This window comes from Plasmodium inui, assembly GCF_000524495.1.
Source record: "Plasmodium inui San Antonio 1 unplaced genomic scaffold supercont1.8, whole genome shotgun sequence".
Lineage (NCBI taxonomy): Eukaryota > Apicomplexa > Aconoidasida > Haemosporida > Plasmodiidae > Plasmodium > Plasmodium inui.
In genome coordinates, this window is record NW_008481842.1 from 58,134 (window position 1) to 74,758 (window position 16,625).

General features: G+C 46.4%; 5 protein-coding genes across 5 annotated transcripts; 4 read left to right on the plus strand and 1 right to left on the minus strand.

Moving 5' to 3' along the window:
* Window positions 1-592: 592 nt before the first annotated feature.
* Window positions 593-7,899, plus strand: C922_02278 (hypothetical protein; the record flags this gene model as incomplete). The annotated part of the gene is made up of 5 exons (XM_008817877.1): window positions 593-2,893; window positions 3,055-6,247; window positions 6,468-6,625; window positions 6,788-7,045; window positions 7,240-7,899. The coding sequence occupies 5 exons, from the start codon at window positions 593-595 to the stop codon at window positions 7,897-7,899; spliced, it is 6,570 nt and encodes a 2,189-aa protein (XP_008816099.1).
* A 626-nt stretch (window positions 7,900-8,525) lies between these two features.
* Window positions 8,526-8,711, plus strand: C922_02279 (hypothetical protein; the record flags this gene model as incomplete). The annotated part of the gene is made up of 1 exon (XM_008817878.1): window positions 8,526-8,711. The coding sequence occupies one exon, from the start codon at window positions 8,526-8,528 to the stop codon at window positions 8,709-8,711; it is 186 nt and encodes a 61-aa protein (XP_008816100.1).
* Window positions 8,712-9,391: 680 nt separating this feature from the next.
* On the plus strand, window positions 9,392-12,901 carry C922_02280 (hypothetical protein; the record flags this gene model as incomplete). The annotated part of the gene is made up of 6 exons (XM_008817879.1): window positions 9,392-9,448; window positions 9,759-10,318; window positions 10,597-11,530; window positions 11,739-11,823; window positions 11,970-12,009; window positions 12,229-12,901. The coding sequence occupies 6 exons, from the start codon at window positions 9,392-9,394 to the stop codon at window positions 12,899-12,901; spliced, it is 2,349 nt and encodes a 782-aa protein (XP_008816101.1).
* Window positions 12,902-13,332: 431 nt separating this feature from the next.
* C922_02281 (hypothetical protein) lies at window positions 13,333-14,413 on the minus strand (the record flags this gene model as incomplete). Its single annotated transcript, XM_008817880.1, has 3 exons — window positions 13,333-13,616; window positions 13,744-14,095; window positions 14,297-14,413. 3 exons carry the CDS (start codon window positions 14,411-14,413, stop codon window positions 13,333-13,335), a joined length of 753 nt encoding a protein of 250 aa, XP_008816102.1.
* Window positions 14,414-15,792: 1,379 nt separating this feature from the next.
* C922_02282 (transcription factor) lies at window positions 15,793-16,203 on the plus strand (the record flags this gene model as incomplete). Its single annotated transcript, XM_008817881.1, has 1 exon — window positions 15,793-16,203. One exon carries the CDS (start codon window positions 15,793-15,795, stop codon window positions 16,201-16,203), a length of 411 nt encoding a protein of 136 aa, XP_008816103.1.
* Window positions 16,204-16,625: the final 422 nt, after the last annotated feature.

A 16,625-nucleotide genomic window follows, 5' to 3' on the forward strand; every position in this document is an offset into this window, starting at 1 on the left:
GAAAGAGGTCGTCCGAAGCTTGTGCGACTGTGCGTGAGCGGCGCGGACCGTCTTTTTTACGCCTCTCGTGTAGAAATTACCACCCGTTTGTAGCGTCACTTGTTTGGAGACCTGATCAACTCGTTCACTCCGTTTTGTTTACCTCTCGTACTGGGGGGTGACGCATCTTGGCTGTCTCCTTGTGCGAATGCCCCCGCATTAGGTGATCCGCCCTGGTTGATGGACTACTCCTCGTCCCATCCCATCCCCTGTCAGTTATAATATCGTGCAAGTTTGCGAAGTGAGAAGCTCCAAGCGGGAGCCCCTCATTTTTGGTGAGAAAGCAAACCCTAAAAGTATGACACCTCCCCAAGGGAAGAAGACACACAGCAAGCAAATAGACGCAGGGAAAGACCGGGAAAAGATAAAATAAAAAAAACGCAGCGAAAACCGAAGTGTGGGACACCAACACGGTTTTAACTTGAGAAGAAGTGCAACAGAAGGAAGAGTAACCCTTTACCCAGTGGAAGATACATACGACACAAGGACGTAACGGACACTTCACCTCATTTGCGCACGTCGCTCTCTTCACACCTCCAACCGACCGCTCGGAATGGATCAGGAGGCAGAACAGAGCAGAAGAGGCAACGTGGATAGCAACGGCAATCATGCCTACCCGAGCCACTATGTAAGTTCAAGTAAATATATTAACGGACCTTTGTACAAAAAAAGCAAAGATGTCTCAATGCAAAATGGTAACGTCAATGGATTCATCATGGGGGGGCCAGGTGCACCCATTGAATATCAGCCCTCAACAGTTAGAGCCGCGCGCTTTGGTGAAGAAGATGGGTACTTCGATCAGAACGAGTGCAAGGGGGGCATCCCCAACGGGGATGGTATCCTCCATATGAATGGCTCCATCAACGGGGGCGGCAGCATCAACGGCAATGGCCTCATCAATGGGAATGGCCACCTCAACGGGAGCAACGCTAATCATCTGCTCTACAGCTACCCAAGTGACCTTGGCACGATGATGCCCGCATTTTCCAGTCACCACGTAAATGGAAATATAGACCTATGCCACAAGGAAAGTGAAGGCGGAGCTGAAGTCACTGAGAATCTCATTGGCTCCGTCAACAGTATTAATGAGAGTATGCATCCACACGAACAGTATGACCAGTTTTGCGGCGTACAAGAAGGAGGATATCCTGGATCCCCTTTTGATGGGTGCGATAAGCCGATTCCGGAAAATTTAGACGTGGGCTTCATCAGTTCAATGAAAAGTTCAGGGAAGATCCACTTTGGAAATGGCAACATTGAGGAGGCAGATGAGCCAAGTCAAGACTGCTACCCATCCCAGAGTAACGGCACGAATGCACCTGGCTGCAGCGGACAAGTAACAAATGGGTACAGTGAAAATAAGAGATTTTCCAATAAAACGGACGGTATAGTTCAGATGAAGAAGAAAAAAAATGTTACCTTTACGATCCAGAACGACGTGTTTAGCATCCCCCCGGGGTTGAACGAGGCCGACTCGTTTGGCTATTACGCGAATGGTGTTATGGCGAGCGATGTGAGCGATATTAGCCGTGTTAGTCGTGTTAGCCGCCTTAGCGGCATGCCAAACGGTGACTGCGTCGCGGGGGAAGAGAAGCACACCCCCGATGAAAGTACAAAAATGAAGAAGACACACGGGAGTGCCTACGGCACCATAAACGAGAAGGACGCAACGAATGATGTCTATAACTTCATCACACTAAAGAAAAATAACCATAGCTACCACCCGAACAGCATTAACAATAATTACATAGAATACGACATCAACAATAACGGGCCTTTCTTCCCGAGTATGTCAACCGGATTGAAGAGTGGCTCAACGATGAGCAGCACCTTCGGTGCGAATGAGGGGGGCGGCGTTAGGGCAAACGCGGACCATCATGCTCAGGCCGAGGGGGACATTTCTTCGACGAGTTGTCAGGCCATGCAGCACGGGACGTACAGCACCGGTCCGCACGATTGGGTATATAAACAGGGCGATCAAAGAGAAAATCAGCCCGGAATTGTACCAAATGTAGTTAGCGCCAGAGTGGTCAACGGAGACGTGCCCGGCGAAGCCCCCATCAGTGACAACCCAGTGAGCGAGCAGGAGGCAAAACCAGGGGGTGGAGGGGCCACCTTTTTCGTCGAAGAAGTACCAAACGCGAGCGACACAACAGCCAACGTCAACGCGATGTACGATAGTAGCAGTTACAACTGCAGTGAGGCAAAGTGGAAGGGTCTTCCATTCAGTGGTGGATCCATGAATAATAGAGGTGCGAATCGAATGCCAGGACGAGGAGGTGTTCTAAATAAGAACGACAAAAGCGCCACCATAAACGGAAAGGTAAAACAGACCAAAGAACGACATAAAGGAAGTGGCCGTCCGAAGAGCGTAAGCTTTAGCAAAAAACTGGTTTCCAACAAGAGTAATCAAGAGAAGAAGAAATTGTCCAAGTACCCTTCCAATAGTGTGAATCGATCCGGCGGGGATAATCAACCACACAGGTTTGGAGAGACCCATCCGCATACGCTCAGTGCGAACATGCTTCCGCAGGATGGTCCACTCAAGCATGGAGTTCACACGGGCCATATGGGCGGCGTGAGCGATGTCAGCGGCATGAACGACATTCGCGGCATGAGTGACGTCTCCCAAAGCGCAAACGAAATGGTACACGTGCAAAGGCAGTTCGTGATGAGGTACCTCAGTGACGTGGAGAAGATATATCAAATAAGGGAGAGGATCAGGCAGCACGAAAAGAGAGTTAATAAAAACAGGGCGAAAATCAGAGCACGAAGACAAGCCGAAAGCGCGGGAAGCGCGGCAGGCGCAGCCGCAGCAGCAGGAGGAATAAGTTGGGATAGCTCCAACAGCCTGGTAAATTACTACAACATATTGGAGCTTCTCTACAAGTCCAGTATAAAAAAAAAAAATATAAATGACAAACGGATCAGGATTTTGCTGTATATATTTAAGTATATTAAAAATATCGAGCGGAGGAAAAAAAAAAAAAAAAAATTTACCTCTTCGACGCAAAGACGCTGTGTCGTCTGAACACCCAGGTCGACCTTTACATCGATTTTGTTGAAAGGCGGGAGTACAGAAGCGACTTAGAGGCTCAATTGCGGAGGTGGGATGGCGGTCCGGCAGAGAAGCACGACGGAAAGGAGCCCATCTCCCAAGGGCGAAGTAATGTAAGGCAAGATGGCGAAGAAGATAGTAGGGAACAGCATAGTAAGGAAAAATCTACCGAGGAGCAACCTAGTGACAGAAAAGTAAATGATAGAAGACGGAGCGATGGGCCACCCCGTGCGCACAGTAGAGTCCACCTCCAGTCGAGATTTATACAGTCCCTGCTGAGGAAGAAATCCAACCTATATTGCAGCTCCCCAGGAGAAGTGGAACGAATCCATTGTGAGAGCTTTTACTTCCAGCATGCGTTGAAGCAGGTCAACTATCTGTGCAATTTGCTCGTCTATATGCACTTCATTCTTTTGAAGTATGTGTCTATTTTCTCCCTCTCCGAGTGGAACGCTCTGCTGTTTCGCGATATCGATTTGTTTAACTGCGGGAGCTGGGGGCGCTCCCCCGGGGAAGCGGCGGAAGTGACACAAGCCGCAGATCCGATCAGCGAAGTGAAGGGTGATGTGGAAAAGGCCCTAGATGCGACGAACGAAGTGACACAAGCCACAGATCCGATGAACGAAGTGACACAAGCCACAGATCCGATGAACGAAGTGACACAAGACGCAGATCCGATGAACGAAGTGACAGAAACAGCAGATTCGATGAACGACGCCCTTCCGCTTGGCAAACCGGGGGCAGGAGAGTCCCAGGTATACGCGGGGGACATGGAAAATGAAAAGAGCACAAAGGGGGGGGATGTACCTCAAAGTGACGGTGTTACTGAGAATCCGGGTGAGACTCCCCTAGACGCAGAGACGATGGAGAAGCTGAACCCGCTGATCATCAATAAGGAAAACACGATTGATATAAACTACTACGAGTATGTGATCGAACCCTTCGATTTTTACTTCTACGAAAATGTGTACAATGAGATATGCGCCTACGTGCAGATGGTTAGGAGTAACGGTGAGACCAGCGGTGGGGCTGCCTCCAACGCGACGGCGCAGCTGCTGAAAACGCTGCCCTACCAGTACCATGAGTTCGTGGAAATCCTAAATAAAGAAATCATGAACGTCAGGGATCTGATATATCGAAACAGATACATCCGATACATGTTCTATTACATTTATCGAAACAACAGTGACAACCTTCTCGACTCAGTAAATCATATTTTCAACATGGAGAAGAAGAAACTTCAGCTATATAAATTGCAGGTTAAGTTAAGGTACAACATATTTTTGTCTCGTTTTTTTGAGCATGGCTACATGGTTGTGAATTGTCCTGGTGAGGAGAAGATGGATGAGTCGTCTGAGTCGTGTGGAGTGAACTTCATCGAAGCGAAGCAGAAGTTGTTTACGTGTCTGTTTGAGCAGTATAGGGAATATTACCGTGCGTATCAGGCGAGGGTGCAACGGCTTCGGGAGGATACACGGAAGGTGTTTGGCATCCCCGAGGAGCGGTTCCCCTACGTGAGGAAGAAAATCAACTTTTACTCGGAGCACTTCGAGGAGTTGAAGCGACGCTTCGCTCTTCGCCTGGGGGAGGCGCCAGAAGCGGTGGAAGCGGTGGAAGCTGCGGACGGGGTGGAAACGGTGGAAGGAGGGGAAGCGGCAAAAGAGGCAGAAGCGGCGCAGGCGGCGAACAGGGCTGCTGCGAATGGAACGAACATGACCGAACCTCACGAGCGGGAGAAACTCACCTTCGACGTGTCGTACGACTACGTGGAATATATGTTCAATAAGAACTACGCGCTGATCATAAACAGCGAAAAGAATAACTCCAGGAAGTTAAAGGCCGCGTACATCGTGAACCGAAATTTGAAGGATAGAGAGAACCTCGTAATCGTGACGTCCATACTGAACGTCATAAAGTGGAAGAGTCTCTTCGGAAGCTTCGACAATGTGACTGTGTATCTGAATGAGGAGAGCATTCTTGACAACAAGATAGAGACTCAGGAGAAGAATTTAATCATCTGTGTCGACTTCTTACCGAAGATTCTGCACGTCGCCTGTCATGCGATCATCCTTGACATGTCTCACTTCAATTTGCTCAATAAGATTAGTATTCTGAATGACCTTCGTTATTTGGGCTTTTCCAAAAGGATAATCATATTGAATAACGTGTTGGCTGAGAATTGGAACCTGTTGTCGTCTCTTTTTTTTCTTAACAGTGCCCTTTTCGGCAGTACCATCGTTTCGAGGATCCAGCTGAGTCAGAGTCAGGAGGATAGGAGTGCGTTGACTGACTTGATGCGGAGCTTCGTTGGGCACTTCTGCGTCATGAATAAGGAGGGGGTCGACCCGCAGAGTGGTGATCGAAGCGGTGTTAGAAGTGATAATCAGCGCGATGAAGTGACTGCCGAAGAAGTCCCCAGGTCACGGAACAGACGATGCTTCCTCATAACCTACATGAGCGGCATACAGAAGTTCATTTACGATAACGTGAGTGACGAGGACAAGTGGGACGCCTCCGTCCATCCCTTGCTGCTCCTCGACGAAAACAACTTCTTTCTGAAAGATTTTAACATTTCGGAAAAATTTGATTTGTTGAAAAACATCCTCAAGAAGTTTCACATGCTGAAGAAGCGGATCCTTCTCTGCTACTCTGGGAAGGACAAATTAGAGAAATTAATTAAGATCCTACTGTATGTGCATTTGCTGAACGATGCTTCTAGTGTGTCTTCCTTCGACGTCGAAAGGGAGAAGGACTCTCTAAACGTACAGCAGTACGACGTGGCAGTGGTAGTAAACAACCACATAGAATACTTAACGTATTTTGAAAATCGGCACATTGCATGCTATCTGCTCATTTCGGCGTTCACTAAAGAGGAGGAAGGGATATTGGACACCTTTAAGGATAAGAAGGAGATTCATTTTTACAAGAAGAAGAAGGAAGAGTTAATGCGATCGCGTAAATCATGCAGAGATGGCATATACAGATACTACATCAACAATATGATTTCAGAGAATGACGAGCAGTTCTTGCTGTTTAGCATTATAGACCAGAAGGAGAAGGTCTACTGCAACACCCCCTATGACGAGGTGGTGCTTCCTACTTGCTTCGTCTCGACGCTGGCTCATTGTGAGGCGGCCGTTGGTTACTCGGGTATGTGCTAGGCGGGAGCGCTGCATCAGCAATGTGTCTGCAGTTTGTGCGTGAGCAGTGTGCCTCCATTCTATGCATCCAGTTTATGCCTCCAGTTTGTGTCCCCGCGCTGCTGAACACCGATGCACACTGCTGCACGCTGCTTATCTACTTCCCATTGTTCCAGGAGTATTCATTCGACCGTATAACCTCCCCGCCCTTTCCTTTTCCCACCCTGCAGAGCATTGGCAGGACATAAAGAACGCCCACAGCTTCTGGAATTTTAACAACTTCAATCCAGACAAAGTCATCTTCTACCTGGACCGGAAGAACACCGTGTATGATAAGTACCAGAATGTGGTATGCCCCATGTCCGAGGAGTACATAGCCCCCCCCCAGGTTAGTTATCGCGTCGGTTTGCGAAGAGGCGGGAAGGAATACGGAGCCGTTTGATAACATATATATGTCCCCTTCTGCGCGATGCGTCTCGATCACTGCCAGTAACGCGACATACCGACGCCACCACTGCCAATGACGCTTCTATATCCCCCCCGGACGCAGATCTACTACTACCTGACGAACCCGATGAACGAGAAGAACACCTTCAACAACTGCCTCTCCTTGGCGATCGACGAAATTATAAAGGAGCTGAATCGCAAGAAGGAACTGGACGAGTTTGACGAGATGAAGAAGCGGACTCTACTGAACATTAAGGAGAAGACAAGCAAGAAATATTTTTCGTCCATCCGGAAGGTGGAGAAGATTCTGTCCGAGTTTTTAAAGGAGAACAAGAAGAAATCCTTCGAGCGCTTTTTGAAGGTATGCCCGGGTGTACAGGTGGCATGGAAGCGCAACGAAAGGGGCGCGGAAGCGGCGCACCTGAGCAGCGTGTCAACAGCACATGTTATTAGCGTCGTGTTAGCCGTGCATCTTACCTACATGCGTGGACACCTTTCGTCGGCTTCTCCCCGCGCACGACTCATCGTTTTTCACGCCCTGCATTCTCGACGTAGGGCTGCGAGAGCTACGGACAAGTGATCACCAAGTGCAAGGAGAAGCTATTCGTCACCTTCAACAAAACATACAACATTCACTTTAAGTACTTTGAAGATTTCTGGCTTGACGAGGAGAAGAAGCGAAAGGAGAAGTGGAGGAAATTATGGGATCTGCACGAGGCCAAGGGGAAGGAAGACAACAACAGGAGCGGCAGCGGCGGCAACAACAACGACAATAACAACCGCAATAGCAACTGCAGTAGCGGCGGTTCATTGGGGGAGAATAACCCTGGTAATGGCGCCCGTGCAAGTGGCAGCATCGAGGAGGCTAACCTCATCAACATCAACAACGTCTTTAACACCACCGTGAGAGAAAAAAATGACTCCAATGACAGCTCCCACACAAACGACGCCTTTGCCAACAGCGACACAAGCAAGAACGAGTTAAATTTTCTTGAGAAGAAAAACTTCCGAATTAGACTCTCATCGAAATTGTTTGATGAAAAGGAATTCGACCAGCTGTTTGTGAACAGGAAAAAGATATGTCTGACTAATGGCGACAGCAAGAAGGAAGATAACAACTCCTGCTCACTGGAGGAGAAGAAGGAGAAGGAGAAAGACAAGAAGACCTGCTTGTACATCGAACGGAAGGAGGGTGATGAGCCTTGCCAAGTGTAGCCGCATCAGAGGAAAAAAAAACACACACATATATATATATTTACACATAGTACATGTATACGTGTACACATGAGCTTGTCCGCCCAATTCTGAAAAGAAAAAAAAAAAAACAAAAAAAACAAACGATTTTCTAGCGGGGGTAAAAAGAACAGAGCCACGAAATGCATCCGAGACATTTTGCAAAAGAATCCCGAATGCGTTACTGAGAGGGCCAAAAGGAGAAGCTGAGAAAAGGGACACCCCTTTTTGTTATGTCCCCCCCGTAAAACCTACTTAATGTATTTTACACCCCAATGGGGGTGAGGAGTGCGTTAAGAAAAAAATTTACCCATGTGAATGAACATGCACAAAATGAAGGCGTTAAAAGAAACAGAAAAAGAAGGCAGTCACTTACCGTCCAAGGAGATCCAATGAAAAAGAATTAAAGTATTCGCGCGCAGTATAATAAGGGTTATACAGGGGCAGGCACATTTTGCATACTCCCGCCAAGGAAATAGGAAGAGATTCAATTTTTAACATTTTTGCCATTACCTTCTTGTTTGACGTTTTTAAGATTTTTTGCATTTTGCTTTTCCCTTTTTGCTTTTCCTTTTCCCTTTTTTTGTTCTTTTTTTTTTTTTTTTACCATGGACATTCAAGAAAAGCTGCACGAGGTGAAGAAGCTGCTGGAGCTGCAAACCTGCAAGAACGACGAATCGAGGGAAAGTCTGATAAAGCTTATGAGGGAATTGTATTTGGCCTATATGCTTCACCGGACCGAGGAGGTGAATAAATTTTTGAAAATACGGCAAAGAGTGGAATGGGAAATATAGCACCAGAGGGGGCTACAAAAAGGAGGAAAAAAAAAAAAAAAAATAAGAAAAACATGTGCTGCATGGGTATGTAAACATGAGTACAATGCTTCAAAGGCGCAAGACAAAATTGCAGTGTAGCCACTTTGCCACTCATGATGTGTGTGTTTGTGGTCGTTGTCCCGCTCCCTATTTTTCATATTAAAATGGGAAAAAGGAGAAAGAAACCACTCTGGCAGACTACACTAGCACAACCCGCTGTAATGTTTTCCCTGTGTGGTGCATACGCATAGATACAACGCTTGTGTGTCCACCCCCATTTGCATGCGTACCATGGGATGCTAATTAAAGTTTGAATTTTACACCTGTCAAAGAGCAAGAATAAAGGATTCTGCGTTATTAGATGGTCTTCCCATTTTTATTTTATTTTATTTTTTTAATACGTTATTTGCAAACCTTCCAATGTGATGCTTCCTTGTCCTTTTTTTTTTCTTTTACCTTCAAATGTGAAAGAGAATACCCATTCAACCACTTCGCCATTTGTTCCTCTCGTTTTTTTCTTTTTAATTTGCTTCCGTTCGTTTGCGAAAATGATGGAGGGGTTCGCCAGAGCGAGGCCCACAAACTGTGGAAAATAGACCGCGGACACGGAGCTGCGGAAAGCGCTTTTAACGTTTGACCTTTGGTGTGGTCTCCCTAGAATGAACCGATTCTTTACGACTCCAGTTCTGCAAAGATTCCTTGACGAGACTTTGCTGGTTCTGCGTCCCACGTGGTGTGTGCGTGTTCCGCATGGTCTTTTTTTTTCTTTTCTTTTTTCTTTTTTTTTTTACCGCTTGTTGTTAATAAAAGTTATGAACGAGTCAGGCAAAAAAAGAGCCATGCGAAAAAGCTAGCCAGAGTGGGGGGCCAATTTGCACACACGCATGAATATGCATATGTATTATATAGACATCCTCATACACAAGAGAACACCCCTGAAGACGGCCCCCCGCATGACATACCCATTTTGACACTCTCCCTTAACCACACCTCCCCCCTTTGTGCTTTTCTTTTCCCAATTTGCAGGAGAGAAGTAAAAAACAGAAGGCCATTCTTCGCCTTCTGCTTGTCCATGTGGACAGCGAAAGTCACACGAACAATAGAGAAAAGATCCTAATGGTGAATTTAATAAGGCTAATTGAAAAGGATGCGATGGAACTTTTTTCCTGCTATCCAAATATTTGGAAAGGAAACAACTCCACTTTTTTCTTTTACATTTTTGAGGCACAACATGTTGAGAAAAATTTCAGCAGCAGTTTTTTCTCCCTCCTTAAAATTTCACAGAGCGCTTACAAAAATGTGTATATAGCTTTGCTGCTGTTCAGTTCCAACGACTTTGAAACGAAAATGAGATGCCTGAAGTATGTTTTTAACCAGTGTGTACTGAGTGATGGGAATGCAGATGATGGGAAGAAGGAGGTCGGGCAAGTAGAACGCACGATCTCCTTCACCGAAGCAACAAAATATTTCCACTTCCTATTGGAGGAGAACGAACCTATAAACGTCGAAAGACATATGAGTTGCTTCTTCTTTTCTGTGATAGCTGATTTGATCAGGAAAGACTACGTCGCGCTGCTGAGGGAGAGGTACTGCAGAGAGGGTAGAACCCTGACGATAGGCGTCCCTCTTGGGGGTGATGGTGGTGGTGGAGGCATATCATGGGGAAGCCAACACAAATATGAACAATTTGGTGCATAGAGACACATGTGCATGTACCTACATACCCGACGACCACCACCATATGTCATCATGAAATTGGGAGCTGCGGCGAAAGGGGATACCACTCCGCCCACAAAAAGAATTGCTCTCCCCTGGAGCTACGCCACAATGCAAGGTGGTAACATTCGACCCGTTCACTTTTCAGGAAAAGGGAGAAAGACGAACTTCGGTTGAAGCTCCTGGTGAAACGGATGATCAGGAAGAAGTCAAAAAGGAAGAAGGAATATGTGAATGACCTAACTCTCTACACTGCCAGTAGAAACATTTTAAGTGCCTACTTTGACAAGAATGAGGATGCCATTATTAGTGAACATATGAGGGGGGGTGAACAAAATGTGAATAAGAAACAACTCGCACAGGAGAGCCGAAAAGGGGACTGCCTTAACGGGGAAGGAAGCAAAAAATTAATCACACCCAAAAGGGGAAGCACACACTGCAACGGAGAAACAGAAGAAGAAGCAACCCTATGCTGCACCATTGAGAAGCACTACGATGTAGACTTCCTCAAGGGCATTTTCTTATATGTAAAAGACATGATAAATACATATTACGAGATTTTTGAAAGGGATAAAAAAAGCAGCTCGGTTGAGATGAGGAGAAATTACTTCACCTGTTTCATCACCCATAGTATAACCATCTTGATTCACCTATGTCTGATGAACGTGGACTTTATCAGGAGCTGCTATGAATTGATAAAGGATGTTAAAAAGAAATTTGCAGCTCACATGAACACATCGATCGTCATTTTTATGGCAAAATTTATTTTATTCTTCTCCTCACCGGAGAATTTTTTCCAAGTGTCTAATTATCTCTTTACCCACTTCGTAATGGAATTTAAAAATTACCTTCTCGCCGTAACCTTTTTTGACTTCATCATGAGCCATATTACCATCCTTCATCAGAGGAAATTTTTTTTTAAAAAATTCTGCTCCATCATTTTGAAGACCTATTTTTTTCATCACCATATTTTCAAGCATGACTTGATTGCCCTTTTTCCTTTCTTAATTTATGAGAAGAATTACAAAGACGTTTTTTACTTCCTTCTGTACGCCCCCGTTTTAGTGGACCTGGGCGAAATGGTATTACAGTGAAGAAAAAAAAAAAAGGAAAAAAAGCTGCTGATGCCATAGGTGGATTCTCTCCCACTCTATTTCCTCGTGGGATGTCGAATAATTCCCCAGTGTGTATATAGCTTACTAGAGTTGCAGAATTTTTATGTGCTGCGTCTACCCTAAACCTGCACATAAGTATTTTTCTTCTTCTTTTAATCCATTTACGACTGTACAGGAAAAAACCGGAGAGGTGAATTCACAGAAAGGAGGAAGCAGACTCTCTCCCACGGGTAGCGATTTGAGGGGGACCCACAAAAAAGGTTCGTTCGTCCATGTGGAGTTGGGCAGGAAGAGGCGGTGCCCTCCTCATGCAGCGATCGCTCCTTTTAAAATTCCTCTTCCTTGTTTCTTCTCACACATTCCACATCACTGTGCGTCGCTTCCAAATATATCTTTCCTCACGCAGAGGTGCTCATCCAGGACTTAGACGGCCTCACAGTTCGCGGGTAGGCGTTTTTATCTGGGCGCATGGCGATCCCCCTGAGTGGACTTTTTTACCCTTCCGCCTCAGCTAGGCGCACATTCAGTGCACCTCATCTGCATAGTGCTCCACCAACCACACACATACAAAAATAGATACAAACGCTTCTACACACACATACAAAAATAGATACAAACGCTTCTACACACACACACATAGAAAGACACATAAACCCACTCTGCAGAGACGCGAAGAACAAGCGGCGCAGGCAGGACATTCGCGAAAACATGCACAAATATTTCAGGGCCTACTTCGAGACGGTACTGAGCAGCAGGGGGAGTGGCGGTGAAGGTGGCGATGAGATCGGCCGTGAAAGTGGCAGTGGGAGCTCCCCCTCCTGGAGGCACGAACTAACAAAAATCATTTTGCTCAAGTTGACTTGCCCCGAAATTCTAGGAATACTAAATAAGGAAAGCATAAAGGAGATGCTCAGAAATGTTAGCCACTCAGTTCGCTGTAATCCAAGTCTCTTGATCCTGCTGAAGGAGGAGTTTCTACACTTATTGAAAAATGAATCTTCCACGTACTACCACTTCATCAGTGCAAAAGTTCTGCAGATAGTAGCGGAGAATACGAAACGTATGGACATCACTTATGACGACATTGAGAAGTATTACTTCACCTTGCATTCCTTTTTCTGTGGGAGAGATTACACGAAGGTAAAGTTTTGGGTGTCCTTAATTCATGCCCTTACCAACATAGCCATATATTGCTACGACTTTTCCGAAAATGTGTTACGTATGTACGAGGCATTTCTCTCCAGAAGCGACGTAACTCTGATGCTGAAGCATATCGTCACTGAGCACATTGGGATGATAAAGAACGTATCTTACGCAAAGGGGGGGAGAATTCCCTAGCCCCGCAGGATAATCATTTGTGTTTTTACCGTATAGGAGACGCGTCTGCTTGCACATTTGGTGGAAGCCGCCTTTCCGCGCGCCTCCAACCATGCGTGGTGAATTAAAAGAAGGAAAAAAAAAGACATAGTAAAATGAGATAGCTCAACGCAACACAGCTAAACACAAGACAGCAGAATACAACACCTGGGGACAAGCACACCTTGCAAAACAAACACCCAGTGGTACACATGACCGCTCGTCAAAATGAGGTTGACGCAGGGACGGACGTTTGGACGTAACCACGTTGTAGTAGTGGAGCAAAATCGAGCAACTCCTTTTTCTAACAAAAAAAAAGGGTCCGCTCAAAATGGGTGCCAAACTGGGTGCACCGAGAAAAATAACATAAAATCGAATAAAATAAAAATGGGCCTTCCGTCTGATGCACCCTTCTACGGATTGGCAGCGCGCGGAGTGGCCTGCTGCACGTTCGCATTTGGACCCGCAGTGGCACCTCCTCCGGCAGTCATTTGCATCTGTCTCTTCAACTGAATGTAATTTTTGCAAAGGTCTATTTCGTTTTTCTTCTCTATGATGGTAATTTTGAGCTTTTTTATTTGTTCATTTAGCTTGCCTATTTTGTTATTGAAATACTCGATGGTCTGTTTGGCGTTCCTCTGCACGTAGTAGTTCGTCCCCATGCGTATGAGGAAGTTCTCCGTGTCGACGATTTTGCCTAAGAGGCGGTAAGGCGGTACAGCAGTAAAGCGGTGCAGAAGTAAAGCGGTGCAGCGGAACGGCGATCTTCCCTCGCTGGGCACCTCGCTGGGCCGCTAATCAGCTAACCCGCGAACGCGTCTTACCTGGGATGTAAACCAGGGACGTCAGGGGGATGTGGACATCCAGCGTCTTCTTCTTCTCCTCCTCTTCTGCATCCTTCTTGTTAATCTCGATCTGGTCGATCAGCGTGTCGAGCTGCTGCAGGCTGTCCTTTGCTTTGGTCTCTTCACCTTCGCTCAGTAGTCTCCTACCAGCTGTTTGCTCCCTATTGCAAAGTTTTATCAGTTCGGATCGCTCCAATTCATTCATAAAGGCATTGAAATTTTTTGCTTCAAACTTGCTGGGGTTTAATTGCTCAACGGAGTTTTTACACTTATCGTATGTCACCACTGCGCCTTCCAAGATGGCGTAATTCTTTTTTATTAGCTTCCATTCCTAGGGGGAGGAGGGGGGGAAAGAAACGAAAAGGGAAGAAAGGGGAGAGCCACATAAATACAACGCTTAACCATTTGAAGAAGAACAAACTGGTGCATTCTTCCTACACATCAAGGCCACGTAACTAAGGGGGTTAGCAAAAACAGACATATGTATGCAGTTCCAGCATCATCTCCCCATGGAAAAAGCACATAATCATACCTCTTCCAGTTTCAATGTTAGTGATATCAGCTCGTCTAGTCCTAGCGAATTCAACTGAATGACGACGTTGGGCTGCTCCCGCTCCTTCTCCTCAATCTTTTCTAAATCGCACGCCATTGTAGCAGGTGAAGAATAGACAAACGGAACAATACACGCAGAAGAGCGCAAAGAAGCAGTTCATTAAGCTGACTACGGGGTTGGGGGGGGTGCGCCAGGGGGAGGAATGCCAACTACGTGTGTGCTGTTTTGGTGCTTCCGAAAGATCGGTGGTGAAGCTTCGCGTCAGGGGGGCCAGACCACACCACGGATGGAGAAGTAAAGGGGAGATAGCAGGCAACAAAGGGGCAGATAACATCCAGATAATACACAAGGGGGCCTTCCTTGGGGGGTCCTCTCACACTCCTCCGTGATGCCAAACGGCGCGCACGCTCCCAAAATAGCAAGTGCTGACGTGCAGCGAGGACATACCCCTCATCAGCTTCGGGACGACGTATCAAATAAGCTCACACAAACACACAGTTCCCAACTTTGTATGTTTTCCTCACCATAGGGAAAAAAAAAAGAAAAAAAGAAGAAGAAACTGACGAGTAAAATTGCCGAATGTAGCAACGTACGTACGAGGAGCTATGAAGTGCCACGTGGCGAAGTAGCGTGTTTCCCCATGCGGCGGCAGAGAAAAAAGTTCCTCTTACAAAACTTACTCATTCGATAGGGCACTGCAAGTTGTGTAATAACTGCAACTGCGCGAGGGTCCTCCTCCATGTGTCACTACCTTCTCACGTTGTGCTGAAGCAGAGATGAAACGGAAAGTGGGAAGATGTGGCGTAAAAGTGCCTATGCTTTAACCGGGGGACGGAAAAATTCCCTCACATGCACGAAAATGTATGAAGAAAAAAAAAAAAAAAAATCGCACAATGCGAAGCCAAGGCGACCAAAGCTATTCTCAACATTTTTTACGAACAAGCCGAAATGGGGAATCCAGCGAATTATGGATGATAAGCTATATTTTTTTTTTCTTCTTTCTTACCCAATTTACAACACCTCAAATTAGAGCAAAAACGGCGAGTGGATTTAACCACCCAGGTGAATCGAAGCAACCCAGCTGAAAACGCAGCGAGGAAAAGAAATTCATCCGAGCAGGGACGTACCTCTACGTGCACTGCAACCCAGGAGAAAATATAGTCCCCACGTCATTTCAGTAGGAGGAAGTCTTCCCGCCCTGCGCAGTCATTCGGGGTTGTTTCTCTGCGACTTGAGCGATACATAGGGGTTAGGGACATACCACAAAGGGTTGCTTCCGCGCGGGCCGAACTTCCCTGGGACCAACACATCTCCCGTCGCATACGAAGCACACAGCGTCTGCAACTGGGGGGAAAAGGTGCCCCTCAGAGGGATACTCCGAAGAAGGACACATCTGCCGCGGAGTGGCTTCACCGATTTAGCTGCGACTGTGTCATTCCACCGCGTAATTCCACCGCATAACTCCCCTGCGCCAAATGGACCACCAAGACCTGAAGCCCGTCATCTGGCACAAAACGGAGAAGAAGCCCAAGCCGAAAAACATAGGGGAGGCGATAAAGCTAGGCATCGATGTGCAGGTGGAGAAAAAATTCCTCGGAGGGAAGAACAAATCTTGCAAGGGAAATTTAATAATAGAAAACAAAGCCAAGATAGAACAGGAGACGGAAAATTTCAAGATTGACAGAGTCACTCCGGTCTTTTCCAGAGCCCTGCAGCAAGCTAGGATTAACAAGAAGCTAACACAAGCTCAGCTAGCTAGGCTAGTCAACGAAAGTGAGTCCGTTATAAAAGAATATGAGAATGGCAAGGCCATCCCAAATAATGTCATTATTCAGAAGCTGAACCGGGTCTTGGGCATTAATTTACCTTCCCCGAAGAAGAAGTGAAAAAGTGGAAAAGTGGAAAAGGGGAAAAGAGGAAAAATGAAAAAATGAAATCATGCACCGTCGGATGAGGACATTAGCAGAAAGGACAGCTTCTTACCTCATGAGGGTAACCACTGACTTAGCGGTTGGCTTCTCTCTCAAGCGGCCATCTTACCTCTAAGTGAGCGTGCCGACAGGGCTGTATATACTCATGTGGAGGTGTCGCATAGGTCACTTACGAAACAGTCTTCTCAGTCCGTTCTCAACGGGAGCAGTTGGACTATAATTAGCAGTGAAAAGAGGAAAAGTTTTTTTTTCCCCCAATACACCCAGGGAACCATCCTGCAGTGGCAGTTGTAACAAAATGCGCTGACAGATACGACGGGAAGGGAAGGGAAAGGAGAAAAAAAAAAAAAAAAAGAATTCCCCCACTTTTGCAGCAC